This window comes from Phallusia mammillata, chromosome 4 (genome assembly GCF_965637545.1).
Source record: "Phallusia mammillata chromosome 4, kaPhaMamm4.hap1.1, whole genome shotgun sequence".
NCBI lineage: Eukaryota > Metazoa > Chordata > Ascidiacea > Phlebobranchia > Ascidiidae > Phallusia > Phallusia mammillata.
In genome coordinates this window covers 15,214,541-15,230,280 of record NC_137255.1, presented here as the reverse complement: position 1 = coordinate 15,230,280, position 15,740 = coordinate 15,214,541, and the positions used below count along the sequence as shown (strand labels likewise).

The following is a 15,740-nucleotide window of genomic DNA, read 5'->3' as shown; positions in this document are numbered from 1 at the left end:
GAAGTCAAATTTTTTTTGCCTCAGAAAAAAATTGGTCAGGTCATCCTCGTTTACATGCTGTGAAGCATGTTGGTCAATGTATGGTTTAAAATCGTTGAAGAAACGCCATGTAACTATACCTTCTATTCGACCGTTAGGTGTTTCAGATGGAGGTCCACATGAATTCGGATTGCATACAGGCTGTTGTCCCTCCCATGTGGCGCTTGTTCCACATACAAGAGATTCGTCGCCGTTTATGCTAAACAAAAAAATATTGTTGTAGGCTACAACAAAAGCTACAAACAATACAAATGACATTCTGTCCTTTTGTACCTATATCCAATGTGGCACAAAATATTGATCCGGTCTTCAAAGTAGTGTGACGGCCTTTGGGGACTGACAATCGCGTTATCAATAGTTGGTGGGTTTCGACATAGAACGCGGTTACACACTGGCGGTGGATTCGACCATTGCTTCGTCTCCAGACACACTGAACACAACGACGGAAATATATTTGTTTTGGACGACAAACAAACGATATTAAACAAAAAAGACGACAAACAAACAAAAAGGCGCCAGCAATGGATCCAATGTCACTGTTTAAAAATTTGGATGTCAAAAAGGTATTAAGCCTATAGTTCGTCGGATTTTATTTGAGGCAAACAAATAACCACGGCTACACGAAAAAAATACATTGCGGAAATCAAACAGTGCAAAACTTTGTTTATACACCTACCCAGAACCGAAGGTCCGTTTATCTCGAACCCTGGATTACATTCGTATGATATTTCGCTCAAGTAATTCCCATCTCCGCGTGTTTCCTGGGCATTTTCCACACTGGTTGTTTCCACACACTGTATGATGTCGCATGTAGGATCCACCTCTGTCCACTGGCCTAAATACCGAAAGTTACTAGCTTGCACTTGCCTACCCGAAACATTATACAATTATAAATCCTTGTTCAACAACATATTACAGTCACAAATTGGGGAAACCATTATAACAATTTGATTATATAATCAAGCCAACACAATTTTTGGTGTCTTTAATGTTAACACTGATATTGACTAATTTTGGGGTGCTGATTTCAAAAATCATTACGGTTTTCTTCAATCAGATCAACTTTTTAAGTTATTTACAAAATCAAAATTTATGACCATATTGATTCAATGACTTTAAACTCATGCTTTTATGTGTTTGTTAAAGTTTTGTTACATTATACATATCAATTTCCTACAGTGCAGTCAGTTTTATAGCATGAATATGCGTTCTATGCTTATGCTCTGTCTAAAAATGGTTGGTGCAGGCTAACGGCAACTTTAAACTATACATGTTTTATGGAGTGATTTTCAGGCTAGTAAAGCAAGGTGGTAAAACTAAAGTTAATAGTGGCTAGGTCATCTATAAGGTGTTGTATGAATTACCAAGATGTTTTATGCTACATTTCTGGTGTAAACCCATACAACACAACTAAAAAGAAAAAAAGGTCTGTATCAAATGTGCATATCTTGCACACTTCGATGTGGCCTTAGGGGTTTAGGACAAGCAAATGGCTACACTTACCTAATGTTGACTGGAATATTGCAGTAATGGACAAAAACAGCAGAAAGGGACTGAAATTATTAGAAAGAGTACATAACTAAGTTATTAAGCGGTCTGAAAAATTCGGTACGAAAATCAGTATAAAGCTACACTTCCCTTAAAACGTAGGGGATATAAATGATCAGAATTAAGCTGAAAGGTTCCAACAGGATATCAGTAAAACAAAATGTGTCAGGGAAGAAGGAATAATGTGGTCCTGGCTAACTGCTGTTGGTCAATTAAACGGGACGATATTGCTGCCACTCAGTTCCGAAAGTTACCAAAGTACATGTGTAGGGGTATACCTGATAACTTACAAATTTGAAACATTTTTTTGTTTTGAATTTTGTTTGTTAGGAGTGTCCACCTGTTACATTTAAAATTAAATTCGAAATTTTGTTCTTGCAATAACGTTAATTCCAAATAAAATACTCAAAACCAGTTTTACTTTTATGTATACATATAGATTGTTTTTCAAATGTGGATGTACCATAACAGGAAAACTAGACGTGATACAGATAAACTGATTGCATTTTTGAAATCAGAGCACTAGAATTAGTCAAAATCAGTTAAAACATTCCAGACACCAGTAAAAAAATATTTTTTTGTTGCCCAGTGTTATAATTGACCACTGTTAGAAGAATGATAAGAGATTACAATGTCCACATTTTATTATCTGGTCTCACTATACCGTCAAGGCAACTTACCAATTCTGTACCAATGCTTAACGAACAAACGAAATTTTATACCACAAACTATCACATAATAATGGGCAACAAATTTCTTATTATTTGTTTCTGTCAACAAAAACTATATTGATGATTTGTTTGGTACGAACAGCTGTGTATGGTTTGTGCACAACTAATAGAGTGAAGTAACCACCATTTTCTTGACAGGCTCTTTCGATTGGACCATGGAGTTCGTAACCAACGTGACATTGGTATGAGACGACGTCATCGAGGAAAAACGTTTCGACAGTGACCTCTCCGTTAACAGGAGCACTCGGTCGGCCACAATCGATATTGATGCAATTAAAACCATCGCCTGCAACAATCACAGTGATTGTTTTAACACTAAACACACAAATGAGCTCTCAATTTTGATCTACAAAAATGGTCGCAGGTCAGGATAACTATCATAAAGACTAACTGTTTTTGCGCTGGCATAACAAACTTGAAAAACGTAACTACAGACAAAGTTTATTTTATTACATACCGCTTAATTGCATAATCCGTTTATTTGCATGGGGATAATGAAAACGTAGCCTATGACTTAAAACAATTGCCCCTTAATTACCTATATATCTTGCAAAACTATGTATGCACATTTATGATATCGACAAGAAAGTTCGGGTATTTGGCGCACTATATTCATACCCGTATATCCATAATCACAGGTGCAAGTGAAACTTCCATCAGAGTTAACACATGTAGCCATGTTGTGGCAGGGACTCGTCGCACACTCGTTCACATCAACGCAACTTGGAGTAGGCCCCGACCATTTCTGAAAATAACAGTCAAACATATAGCAAAGGCAACATAAAGACGAAATCAAGCCATTACCTGGTTGGCGAGGCAAGATATTTCTTGTAGTCCTTCGATCTTATAACCCTCATTGCACGAAAATGTTGCTGTGTCCTCGTAAAGACGACCGGTAGCTTCAACACTGCCACGAAGGGGCTAAAAAGCGAGAATGATGTTTCAATTGTTTTATCTACGCGGTAAAGTTCTTGGCATTTTCAAACATATATTTGCAAGTGCATGCAATAGTTGTTGCATGTAAAAAACAGAGATGGAAAAAACTTGTTAAAATGTCCTGTCACTGATGGTTACTTTACTGAAACTGTTGTTTTGATAAAATTATGCGCAATCCTAGGTAACTAGCTGAAAGAAATATTCATGTTATCGAGAGAATGTGAAATTTAACTTTTATACGTGAAACTAAGCTTTCGTTTTTTTGACGTTTTACATGCTAAGACACATATGCATTGCCACATGGGAAGAGTTAGGAGTTTTAGACAAATATGTGATGGACTGGTGAGCGCAAGACTTACGGCAGTGTATGGTCTGCAGCTTTTGCGGGAGCAGTAAAATAACCTTGACGGGTTTTCACGGTCAACTCCTTTATATTTCCATTTGCCCGCGTTGCCACAACGAACAACTAAACCGTTTCGCACTCGTCGGCTTCCGATCCCCACTCTCATGTACATATTGTGACCGACATCACATTGCAAGTAACTCACGTACGTCTCCTGTTTCAAGCATAAATCGGTTAAAATGTCGAAGTTATTGGTGAGTGTTGTTGACTTGTATCAAAAAAGGATGTTTTCATTACTTTGTACTAATGAATACGTAAAACGTAAACTAAAACACAGTTTAGCTTGATACATAATGCTGAACGATACAATAAGATAATTTAGATAACCGAGTGATTGGCGCGATGGTGCAGAGAATTGTAATGGACTAAAATTTAAAAAGCCAGCACGACGGCGGACTTATAGTCAGCTTAAAGCAAACATTAAATCAAAAGGCATTACAATTAAACTAGGTTTTAGCAAAACACTTACTTTACAGCAGGCCCCGTGGTTACAATGTACAATGTTGCAAAAACAATATAATTTTGTGTAAGTATTTAAAACACCACCTGTTTCAACAAGTGCCTCTGTTATTGTAAGAAATTTTGTTTACTTACTGGTTTCCTGACTTTCATGTTGTTGACTGATGGAATATCAGGACACGGTTGGCAAAACGAAGGTGGTCTAACGATATCAAGCTGCCCAACAATGCCACCTAGTGCGTCGGGCCAAGCTCGTACATTTCCTTTGTTTCTTACACAATTAAGGTAAAGGCTGGTTACTTGCTGATCCGTCAATCTGTAATCGTAAACGTTGAACTGAGAGATGATGCCTGCAAAAAAATATGAGTTTTTTTAAACAATTTCTAAAATTGTTGGAATAATCTTACATAGTTTGTTTATTAGGTTACTGTGTAAAACCGTCGTATAAACACAAAACTTGTTGTCAAAAGACCTTTAAATGTGATTACTAATAATACTCAAGTCACATTAGAACCACGTTTTTTGTAAATTAAGTGTTGTCAGCAAAATGATATCCTTTAATTACCCAAACAGTTATTAATTGTTCCAAAATCGTGAACGAACTCAGTACGGTGTAACAAAAGAAACACCACGTTATTAACGGTGTTTTTAGAACATTTATTTTTTAGGACGTAGTAGTAACTAAACAAACTTTTCGCGAGTCATTTGTCAACAAATTGACGTCCAAATTTAGTCCACGGCCCCCGTGCTGTGCACCTCTAGTGTAAAACGTCAAAATCAAAATCCTAAAAAGCGTTACCGAGAAACTCTTGTGATGATGAGAAGCAACCTCCCAGACAATCCTGTTCTTGTCCGATCACCATAATCCCTCCTCCAGGAATCACTGTCCCAGTTTGCAAACCAATTCCGCTCGCCGTCTTCACTCTGTTGATGAAGATGTTCCACGATCCATCCTCGCTTTTCCACGTGACAACCACGTGATACCACTGACCGTCGTTCAGTTTTTGCACGTCTGTCACGACAGCTTCACCATTCACATATCTGAATGTTAAAATCGCATTAAATTTAACTGCAACTTCAAGCTATTGGCACAGATGTGCATGGATGGCAAGTCAAAACTTATTGTCTGATATTCAGGTCTACAAATAACGTGTGTACATTTTTCGACTTGAAAGAAGCTAGCACTTGAAAATCCATCTTCGTGCAGCCCTTTTAACATTTACATGTACACACACATTTGTAAAAAGCATGTGCTTTAACTGATACAACATTAACACAAGTTTAAATAAATTGGCTTCAAATTCGTCGTCGTTGGGAATTTTGTGGGGTGCAGTCTGTTTAAAAATACATTAATTTGTAGACACCATTCTCCTGTGTAGATGCAGCTAAATCAAGCTTGCAGGAATACCCTTGCACATTTTATGAACATCGCAGAGAAACTTACAAGGTTAGAGCTTCAATGTTGGTCAGAGTAAAAGCATCAGCAAGTCGACCTTTGCCGACACCGTACGAGAAAGGGGTCCCTTCACTTTCAGTGTTATTTGAAAACATAAAAAATGAAACGGTGATTTCGGTCATGTTTCGGAAGCCCTCCTTAAAGTGGACGTGGTGATACACGTGTGGTTTGTTAAAGTGCAAATCGAAATCCGGTTCAACCTCTGTTAAAAAGAATAATGTTTTATGTATTCCACAGTCATACCTAAGGTTTAGTTGTATTCTGGTAAAGGGTGAAAAATGTAATGTTTTTAAAAAAAAATCAAACTAGACCAAACGGTCACGTTTTGTCAACCTGTAAAAATGTTTTTTTTCCTAACTTTTGTTTCATGTTTTTTTTTACATGGCATTGGAAACAAGAAGAACACACCATCATCGCAATGAGTTCCAGCAAATGTAGGGGCGCAGAAGCAACGGTATCCATTTACCAAATCAACGCAAGAGCCACCATTGTTACAAGTTTGTCCGACACAGTCATCGATGTTGATCTGACACAACTCTCCCGTAAAACCAATCGGACACTCACATCTTGGAAAAACAAATATTTGGAGAATTTATTACTACAAAACTTATAGCCTTACAGCCATAAAAAATAATAGGCAAAATAGGCGCAAAAAGCGATTTGCTTTCAAACCAGGAGTGACATATATTACTGGCAATCGGATGAACATTCGCTGAAACGCTTGAGAACAAAACATGTTACATTTTACATTTATGAACAGATTCATTGATGGTGTTAAAATATTACTCTGTCGTTACCATAGAGTTAAAATTACTTAGTGTTAAAATAACCAAAAACAATGTAATGGAAAGACAACAGAAGAGATCTTCGGGAACAAAGTAAAACGTTACTTGGTTGAGCACAAGTATACGAGAATGGGGTTAACGACGAACAATGATAGTTTTAACAAAGGAAAATTAATCTTAACGAACAAACCATTCTCACACCTCATCTAAATTCATTGAGGTAACTGTTGTGATATTTTGTACAATATTCATAAACACGAACTTACGTGAAACCGTTTACTCGATCGCTGCACGTTCCACCATTAATACATGGATCTGACGCACATTCATCTATGTCAATATCACACACGACTCCAGTGAAGCCCGATTCACATTCACATGTAAAAGTATCCACGCCGTCCACACACTGTATCGCATTCTCACAAGGCATTGGAGTACAATCGTCAATGTTGACCTCGCAGTGGATTCCTAAAATGGTAATAACTTGCATGTTTTAAGTTTACAATTTGCTTGGGACTCAAATTGTTAGCATTTTGCAGGTGCCGTCAAGCATTTCGCCTACTACAACAATAATCAAAAGAATGACTTAAATTCGTTTTTTTTTCTACGCAAGCATGTTGCTGGTTATTAAGCGGAAAAAATATTTTTTCTACAATAGGTATAACGTACAACTAAATAATGCACTAAGAACTAAAACATAAAAATGTATTTTAAATCAAATATGATCAATATCTTCCATTCATTTTTCCTAGAATTTTGTTTGTCATTTAAATTTGGATGCCGATGTTGTGTCAATAATCATTTTTGTGTCCATTGGCGGCACATAATGCAAAAGTTTGCAAACTGTTTACATTAAACGGTTTTGTGTCATCTCAGTATGCCAGGTTGCATTGAAAATAATAATGTGACACTGACCCAAGCACAAACAAACGTTTTCACCATGTCTAGCTTTTGGAAATTGTTGGTTGTTACCTGTGAATCCAGGCGCGCACAAACAAGAATACAAGGCAAGTTGATCTACGCAAGTAGCTCCGTTTAGGCAAGGATCGGATTCGCATTCATTCGTTTCGGTTTCACAATTGTCACCTTCGTATCCCTCAACACAAGAACAGCTGAAACGAGAAGTAAATCACAGTTACTATGGCAACAAGTAAATCTCTCCATTTTATGCCAAACATACAAGCTACGTCACATTTAAAGTAAATTTATTTACACAAATTTACAAAATTGTATGAGATTTTAAATGTTTGAGATTACTTGTATCCGTTAATCATGTCATTGCAAGTGCCTCCGTTTTGGCAAGGATCGCTTCCACATTCGTTCACATTGATCTCGCAATCGACTCCTGGAAAATATCAAACGAAACAAGCCTTAAATGTACATGACAAATAAAGTGCAAATGGCTTACCGTCAAAACCCGGCAGACACAAACAAATGTAACCAGCCGAGCTTGGTTCACAGGTGGCTGCATTCTGACACGGATCTAAAGATGGAAAGTAAAGTTGAAGTATTAAAAAAGAAGCTTTAGATAAGGACAATGCATTACTGACCCATAAAGCAACTGCTGAAGGGTCTGAGCCGTTCAAGCGAAAGAACATCGTCTAATATTGCACCGGAACCTGCGATTACAACAAATTGGTAATAATGGTTATGTAATATGTTTTTGATATTCATAGATGAGCAAAATGTGCAAGTCTATGTGTCTTATGTAGAAATGTCGCGATAAGTTTAGATATGGAAATGAAACCACAAAAATTATTTGAACGTTCCTGAATCAACAAGCGCAGACGCTTGAACTTCGAGCGACATGGCGCAATCATCTGTTACGTAAATGTCAACATCGCGTCGGCCTTTTCTGAATGACGCCAAGTCGCAAGTTGCATCGCAAAAAGGAAATCGACCACCATTCTTTGCCGCGTCAAACCACCAAGCACAACAAAACTACACCGGCCTTTCTTGTATTGCTCCACGCGCGGAGTTATTAACATTACAAACGGGCGGGCATGCAATTGCCCCGGCACTTTCCCACGTTGCGCAAAGCTGCGCGGTTTTTGTTTCTCACAGCCGAGCGCAGGAGCGGCTTCAAGCGGAAGTAATCACCGCCCTCGACAGACTAAGTCCTGGCGTTCGGGCGGAAACGACATTACACTGAAAAAGGCCTGGGCGGCAAGAAACGTCAGTCTTGCTCTTGGCTTGATATTTTAGATTATGACAGATTACTGGCGGTCAAGTTCCCTCAACAGCAGTGCGGACGTGATAATTTGCGAACTGGAAATGGCTGAAACTGAGAGTCTTTGATCAGTACATTGACACGGAAGACACAAGGAAACATACTGGACATTACAATGTTGAAGATAGTCCTGTTATCCCTTCTACAGTTTATACTGACGGGAGAGTCTTGTCCAGCATCATGTATCTGTAGCAGCAGCACAGTACATTGCAAGTCAGTAGATCAGTTCCCATTGCCCCTTCCACAAACAACGCTTGTCCTCCTTCTCAATGGAAACAACATACAAAAGGTAAAAGCTGTCATAAATACAAGATTATTCGTTCTTAGTTGAATCACGTGTGTTAAAAATATAATGTAATCCATCAAGGTGTGCGTTGCTGTCGCAGCTTTGCTTCCCATAGCTCGTTTTGACCGGGAGTAAACTAACATTACATTAAAAGAATATTGAGGTTTGCATGATGTAAACAAAGTTTTTCGCGTAATTAACGTTTTATTTTCAACTGACTGGGTCACAAAAAAAGTGTAAAAATGGTATTAAATGCATTTTTATTGTTAGATTCCAGCTGATGCTTTGGCAAACAACAGTCAACTGATCTCGATACAACTTCAGGATAACAGGATCGACTCGGTTTCATTGGACACATTCCACTTTGTGCAAAGACTCCAGTATCTTGACCTTGGAGGCAACAAATTAACGATTATTTCTGACCGAGTGTTCGCTTCACTCAAACAACTTACTTTCCTCAACTTGACCCACAACTTAATCAAGAGTGAGTAAATTTTTTGTTGATTAATAGAAAACAACCCTTTATCAATCTATTCTATTTAAAACATCATGCAAGCAAACAAAACGCAAATTATTTAAAGTGTTTGACTGTAAACGAAATGACTTTATCGGTATTAAGTCATGAAAGCACAAACAACGCTAAAACAACTATAAAAAAAATTTTTTTTTTCAATAAGTTACTGTTTCTCTCTTATGCTTATGCAATTCGCTTCGTTTGTCATACATCAAATTTCGCATACACGTAAAAAGCAAACTTAAGCCTGAAACCTAATCCAAACATTTAAACTTTGAAGTAATTTAAAACCACGGTGTATTGCAGCAATATCTTTTGATGCATTCGCCGGTTTGACTTGTCTGAGCGAACTGCACTTATCCCACAACCAAATCTACAACTTGCACGCGACCACATTTTCCTCACTGACCAGCCTTAGCATCCTCAAGTTAAAGCAAAACAATTTACGGAATATTCCTGGTGGAATATTCAGACAACTCAACAAATTAACACACCTTGATCTAAGTAGCAACAGGTAAAGGAGTTTTTTTACATTTTAAGTGATTTTTAGGCTTACAAATGTAAATGTCTCAAATACCTTTTTGTAGAAATAAAATTTCGTACGTTTTCAGTTACCCTATTAACTCATATATATGTCTAACCCCATTATTCACTGACGATGAATGCATGAGTAATTATCAAAAGCGTTACACTAATAAAGTGTGCTTCTAGGGCTTTACATATAGCCAGTATGTTTATCAGAAGATAAAATTAAATAAAGTAAAGTGGAATTCAACATTTTAATCTTAAAAGTGTAACTGACAATTAATGTGAGCTGATGCATATGACAGCATTGATTCCATAGAAGCGACTCTTGCAATTGGTTTGATGTTTGTGAAATGTGTTTGGCCAAATTCAAGGGATTACGCATAGTGGACAATTTCCGATCGTATCGCTTCCCGCATTTGCATCCGAACTAAGCTTGTAAGTTTCCAGACTTCAACGAATTACTTCCGCAACCACTCGAGGCTTGGGCAAGTTACGTCGACTGGAATTGCAAGGAAACCACATCGACGTCCTCGATACTCACATTCGCCCGCCCGACGCCACTTGTTTCGAAGTACGTACGACGACAATAAGCTGCAACTTTGTAACTTTCTAGAATCGATTTACTGTTCTATGCATTTAACTACCGACTTAATAAGGAATGAACAACTTTTGACAGCTGCAAAGAACATAGTCTGTGAATGTTTGGCCATTCTGTGATACACAATTTAAAGTACCTGGTCTAACACAACATTTAAGTTACAATTATCTGTCGGACTGAGTCTCTAGTGACTCGTGATTCATAATATACAACACACAGTTTATATTATCTTTACAAACCATGATTTTCTACTTCACAACTTCCTTAAACTTTTACCATTTATCTTTTCAATGTCCTGACAAAAAGCACTTCTAAGTAGACTGAAACGCTTGTTGACCCAACATTGCTATTAAATTTGTAAACAAATTGTTAGTGTTCACCGGTTGCAATGCAAGTTCTTTGTTTGACGCAGCTAAGGAACAATCCAAACGAAAGGGCGCCAAGGCGAGGGTGTCTCATGTCCTTGCAAGAACTACGATATGTGAATCTTTCCAACAACGATCTTTCGCGCTTGACCTACAGCAGTTTTAAAACACTAATCAAACTCGAATCAGTTTCATTGGATAAAAACCGTTGGAGGTGTGTTATATTTGTTTTATTACTGTAATTGCTAACAATTACCACCCACTGAAATGAATGTACGCTGCTGTTCAATTTTTTTTTTGTTACCGATAAGTAGTTGAAACGATTTAACTTTCGTTTAATTCCACACAGAATAAGCGTTGCGCAAAGGAATAGGATTAAGTAATGTGCGGGTTCCAGACTTTTCAATAGAGCCATTAAAACGTGTCCACGAAAAACGTCTCTAGAACTCACGAATTTAACCTAATTGCATGTTACAATCTTATATTTTAGGTGCGATTGTTATCTCAAGTGGGCATTAGATCGCTTGCGTCGTGACCATGGCAACAATGCGGTGGCGCACGACCAGATTCGGTGTTGGTATCCGCTCCGATTTCGACGTGTTTCTATAGAGCAACTTGACGTCGATGAACTAGAGCCTTTCACAAACTATTCGTTTTATCCCGACTTGCAACATGGTCATCGCGAAAAGTGGAAAAATAGAATAAAAACCAAAACGGTATAAACAGGAATTTTCGATTTTGTAATAATTAATATTCTGGTTGAAAATGATAAACACCTACAGAAATAAAAATATGTTTTTGACATCTGAAACTAAAATTTGCTCCACACCTTGCGCTTTTTCGTTCAGGGACAAGTTTGTCTTCGCTTTCCTTGATCGTTAACGCATATGTTAGTTTTACAAAAAATATTTGTTGGTTTATCAGATAAATGGACATCATACCCTGCCAATCACAACAACAGTGAATTCCAGTCAGGTGGCAACGTTTTCAACACAAGCTCTTATTGACCTCGAAACGACCCCGGCATCAAGGGTGGGCTTATCCAGTAAGGCCCAATTGCTTTTCCAGCCGGCATTGTGGAGCCGCAACACTGCTTCATTTCCTGATGCCGACTCGACAAAGCGACCATACGTCACCACCCACGTGAACACCACGTCCAATCAGAATGGCAAGTCAGAACTGGCAGAGAACGAGTTGGAAAAGGGGACTGATGGCCTTAGGTGAGTTTTTCTTCCGGCTGTCGACCTTGCGATTCGCTGCTTGCCAGCCATGATCAACGTCCGACTGCCGCCGAATACGGTTGGCATCGGGTGGGTCATTTGCACGCAAAAACTTGCAATATCGCACTGCACAGGTAATTGCTCTGACTAATCTATATTTAACCTCTTGTTGTTCAGACTGACGGACAAAAACAGCACAGAACGCTCCCGACCTGGTACGTACAGCCGCCCGTGTTGAAGTTTTGCATTCAGAATCATTAGGTAACCCCTTGTTTTTGGCAACAGGTTTTCCGAGTCGAGACAACGACGGATCACTTGAGCCTCCGATACCACAGGACGAGGTGATCTCCTGGCTACTGGTTGTGGCCATATTCGCTAGTGTATTCGCAATCGTAGTTTGTGGAGCCGTGGGACTAAATCGGCAGTTCAACTCAGATGGAACTCGATGCGGGTAAGAAAAAGTTTCGATCGTGTGATAATCCACATTTCATGATGATAAACGTTTTAGTATCCCTATGTGATTAATGTTAAATGTTGGTTAACCACATTCGAATTGTTATTCACACAGATGCTGTGCAGACAAAGAAGAAACACGTCAGTGTACGTCCGAGTCTATAAGGTACAACCTTACCATCTTCATAGTGTAACCCTTTAAAGAATGTTACACATACTAGTCTGTTACATATTTTACATCTTCAAAACTTTAAAGGCTGCAGTTTCCCTAGGCACAGTTTCACTTTGTTTGAGTAACCCAACTTAACACTCTCGCAGATCTTTCAGCAACTATCCTCTACTATACGATAATCCGCTTGCTCGTCGCCCACTGCCTCGGCAACCTCTTCCAACGAGCAGAGAGCTCCGTCCAAGCGTTTCTTCGACAGCAGACAAAGGTGTTGACATTAGATGGACGTGCGGTGGATCTTTCGGCATCGGTGAGGCAACTCCGTCCGTACCCCCGCGTCAACGCTCGCTTATTCCTGGTCGCTTTATATCCCGACTCAGTTCGAGTTGTCCACCACCAGTTGTGCCACCTCGCGATCCAGTTGAAAAGTCCTGGAATAATGGAACACCCGAAAGCGCGTGCAGCGATCAGCCGCGTCAAGGTGGTTCGATGATGGACCTTGTCTCATCAGACCGTCAAAGACAGATTCTGTACGTGAGGGGGGCATCAAGTTTCATGGACGTTCGCACTGATGCATCACATCATGATTACTCTCCGCGGATAAACAACAGACGGTCGTTGCAAATTGATGAGCGCAGAGAGAGAGCACTCCAAGATGAGGAAATCACCCCGGTTCGCTACCATCACCGGAGACGAATGAATGAAGAAAGTGTGTCAGCACCCGTCAGTCGCCACGCATCAAATCGACTTGGCAGGTCATCGCGCCGCTCCAAGCGTGATCGGGACGTGAATCAAGCTCTTGGAATTCTTCGAGAGATAGAAACGTCCCGGTCAAACGGAGAACATCGCAGCAAACACCAGAAATATCACAATAAACCAATATTTAAAGAAAAATCACGCACAGCCCCGGAAGCGACCAAGTCCCAAATCTTTCAAGGCAGAAACTTTGATGACACATGCGTTTTGGGATCAGTGGCGCCACGCAAGGTGCGCAGAGGCGCTTCGGCGCGACGAACTGGAGAACGACCTGTCGAACACTTCTACAATTCTAGAAAGGCACAGTTGGCAGAAATCAATGCAGAGCGCAGGGAAGTTGAACATAGGGGAAATCGGGTCGGACGGTCAGTCAGCATGAGACAACATTCACCAAACTTGGACGACATCGATTTCGAGTTTCCACCGCCTCCTCCCTGTGCCCACACATGTAGCGAAGAAAGTCAAGTCGACACACTGTCGCTATCAGAAGCATCATACGATCTCGATCTGCCCCCACCGCCAGTCGAAGCTGCATTCGAAACTCCAACTTCTAGTAGCGATCTCCGTGAGGAAGCATGCCAGTCATCGGAAGATTACACGGTCCTCGCGCTCTGTGCGACCGGTGACAAGGCTCGGGACGAAAATAGGGACAATAAGTCGAGAGCCGAAAGGCAGTTTAAATCAGCGTTGCACCGTCGATTGGATTCGGTTGACTCGATGCACGCGTCACGTGACACTAATTGCGAGTCGCTATCAAATTCGGACGAATCAAGTATTGACACACGCTTCCAGAAAGATCCATCCCATACTGGATATGACTACAGTGAGGTGCACTACAGGCAACCTGTAGATAGACTAAGAGCCGCCACAAGAAACGATTTCAGACGGTCAATGCCAGTTTTTAATCGGTCGGTTTTGCATGCGCTGCCCGGAGTTGATGCAAACCGCCTTGGTAATTCCGTTCTTAATGGATCAGACGGTTACATATACAAGTCAGTAAACCGCTTCAACGACAGCGATGCTTTAGAAAAGCATTTCCCAATCTCGCGCCTTGATTTGTCGCTCTCGGATTCTGAGTGGGAGAACTCGGTGACACGCGAAAGCACCAAAAAGGCTCAGCTGTCGAGCAGGCGTTCTTCTATCGGGTCTACTGAAACTGTCACGGAAGCCAAAGACGAACCCCACGAAAAGTGGACAAAACAAGGGGCCCCACACGAGAACAAATCACGTTCAGTATCCCAATCCAGTCAAGGTTCCGAAAGCGTTTCTTCTATTGAATACGGAAGCATGAGCTCGCCTACGGTCGAAAGCACATATCAAGCCTTACGGCGCATGTATTCCGGTCGAGCACCGGAAGAAAACAAAGGTGGACATTCGGGAATTGTTCCGTCGATTCTAGTTCATCCAACGGAGTCAAGTGACGATGTGCGGAGACTGGTGTTCAACGCATCAGACCTCAAGCGACTTTATGTTGATGTTGCAGAGTCATCCACCGATGACGTTTCAACTGACATCGAGATGTTTGATTTGGGCACAATGTGATGCTTTTTTGAGAAGTGTTCAATCAACAGTTACTGCACTAATACAAGTTCATCTTGAATAAAATGTTTCATGTTATATGCAAAGTTGTATGCAGACTGTCTTGGAGGACTGTTTTAACCCTGTAACTGTTTTGAAGTCCCAAGTATATTTTTTAGCAACGCGCGATTTCCTAGATAGGCAGATGTTTTGTTATCGTGCAAAGAAAATCAAATTAAGAAACCAATAAAGCGAATAAATTCCAATCGGCTTGTAAATAGGCAACATTGAAACATAGGCTAAACAGCAGTAGATCAAAGTCGCATACAAGAAAAAAAAACTAAAGCTTACCTATACATTGGCTGACATCAGTGGATCCTTTATCGGCTGTCAAAGTAGTATTAGGGCATTCGAAGCAAAATGTCTGTCCGATTAAGTGTTGATAAGTGTTGACTGGACATGGGTAACATGGTCCAATGCCTGTCCATGATGCTTGACCAGCAGCACACAGAACTGGCAAAATGGTAACATATGAAATCGCACTTACAAAGTAACGCTTTTAGGTTTACTGTTATCAAAACTACCACGCTGAAAAACGAGTTTTGTTACAAAACTGAATGTTACTATTTATTTATCGTTTGATGGTTATGACCGCTACGATCCCTAAAAATTAGAGGGAACAACAACTGTATACATTTTGAAACATTGAATACCAAAAACTACATTAGACGAAACTGTTTTACATC

General features: G+C 39.9%; 2 protein-coding genes across 2 annotated transcripts in view; one reads left to right on the top strand and one right to left on the bottom strand.

Annotated features, from left to right (window-relative positions):
* The window catches only part of LOC145224643 (sushi, von Willebrand factor type A, EGF and pentraxin domain-containing protein 1-like), a 78,312-nt gene that overhangs the window by 34,603 nt on the left and 27,969 nt on the right, over positions 1-15,740 (bottom strand). Inside the window, exons 27-43 of the mRNA XM_080091180.1 lie at positions 15,346-15,507; positions 7,908-7,976; positions 7,766-7,840; positions 7,615-7,702; positions 7,330-7,469; positions 6,624-6,825; positions 5,981-6,138; positions 5,561-5,774; positions 4,916-5,157; positions 4,252-4,466; positions 3,614-3,811; positions 3,123-3,239; positions 2,937-3,063; positions 2,443-2,604; positions 716-874; positions 313-469; positions 120-238 (exon numbers count right to left, since the gene is read on the bottom strand). Coding sequence (XP_079947306.1) covers positions 120-238; positions 313-469; positions 716-874; positions 2,443-2,604; positions 2,937-3,063; positions 3,123-3,239; positions 3,614-3,811; positions 4,252-4,466; positions 4,916-5,157; positions 5,561-5,774; positions 5,981-6,138; positions 6,624-6,825; positions 7,330-7,469; positions 7,615-7,702; positions 7,766-7,840; positions 7,908-7,976; positions 15,346-15,507 — 2,604 coding nt within the window. The remainder of the gene's footprint in view (positions 1-119; positions 239-312; positions 470-715; positions 875-2,442; positions 2,605-2,936; positions 3,064-3,122; positions 3,240-3,613; positions 3,812-4,251; positions 4,467-4,915; positions 5,158-5,560; positions 5,775-5,980; positions 6,139-6,623; positions 6,826-7,329; positions 7,470-7,614; positions 7,703-7,765; positions 7,841-7,907; positions 7,977-15,345; positions 15,508-15,740) is intronic.
* LOC145222282 (uncharacterized) lies at positions 8,556-15,073 on the top strand. The gene is made up of 11 exons (XM_080088380.1): positions 8,556-8,876; positions 9,144-9,357; positions 9,694-9,901; positions 10,363-10,486; positions 10,926-11,092; positions 11,369-11,594; positions 11,803-12,098; positions 12,276-12,313; positions 12,384-12,549; positions 12,667-12,717; positions 12,870-15,073. Exons 1-11 carry the CDS (start codon positions 8,703-8,705, stop codon positions 15,016-15,018), a joined length of 3,813 nt encoding a protein of 1,270 aa, XP_079944506.1. The 5' UTR covers positions 8,556-8,702; the 3' UTR covers positions 15,019-15,073.

What these genes read in the sequence shown, in the direction of transcription:
- LOC145222282 (XM_080088380.1), top strand. Translation starts at nt 8,703, where the DNA reads ATGTTGAAGATAGTCCTGTTATCCCTTCTACAGTTTATACTGACGGGA. An exon ending in ATGGAAACAACATACAAAAG is followed by an intron (nt 8,877 to 9,143) that starts GTAAAAGCTGTC and finishes TTTTATTGTTAG; the next exon opens with ATTCCAGCTGATGCTTTGGC. An exon ending in AAGGGGACTGATGGCCTTAG is followed by an intron (nt 12,099 to 12,275) that starts GTGAGTTTTTCT and finishes CTTGTTGTTCAG; the next exon opens with ACTGACGGACAAAAACAGCA.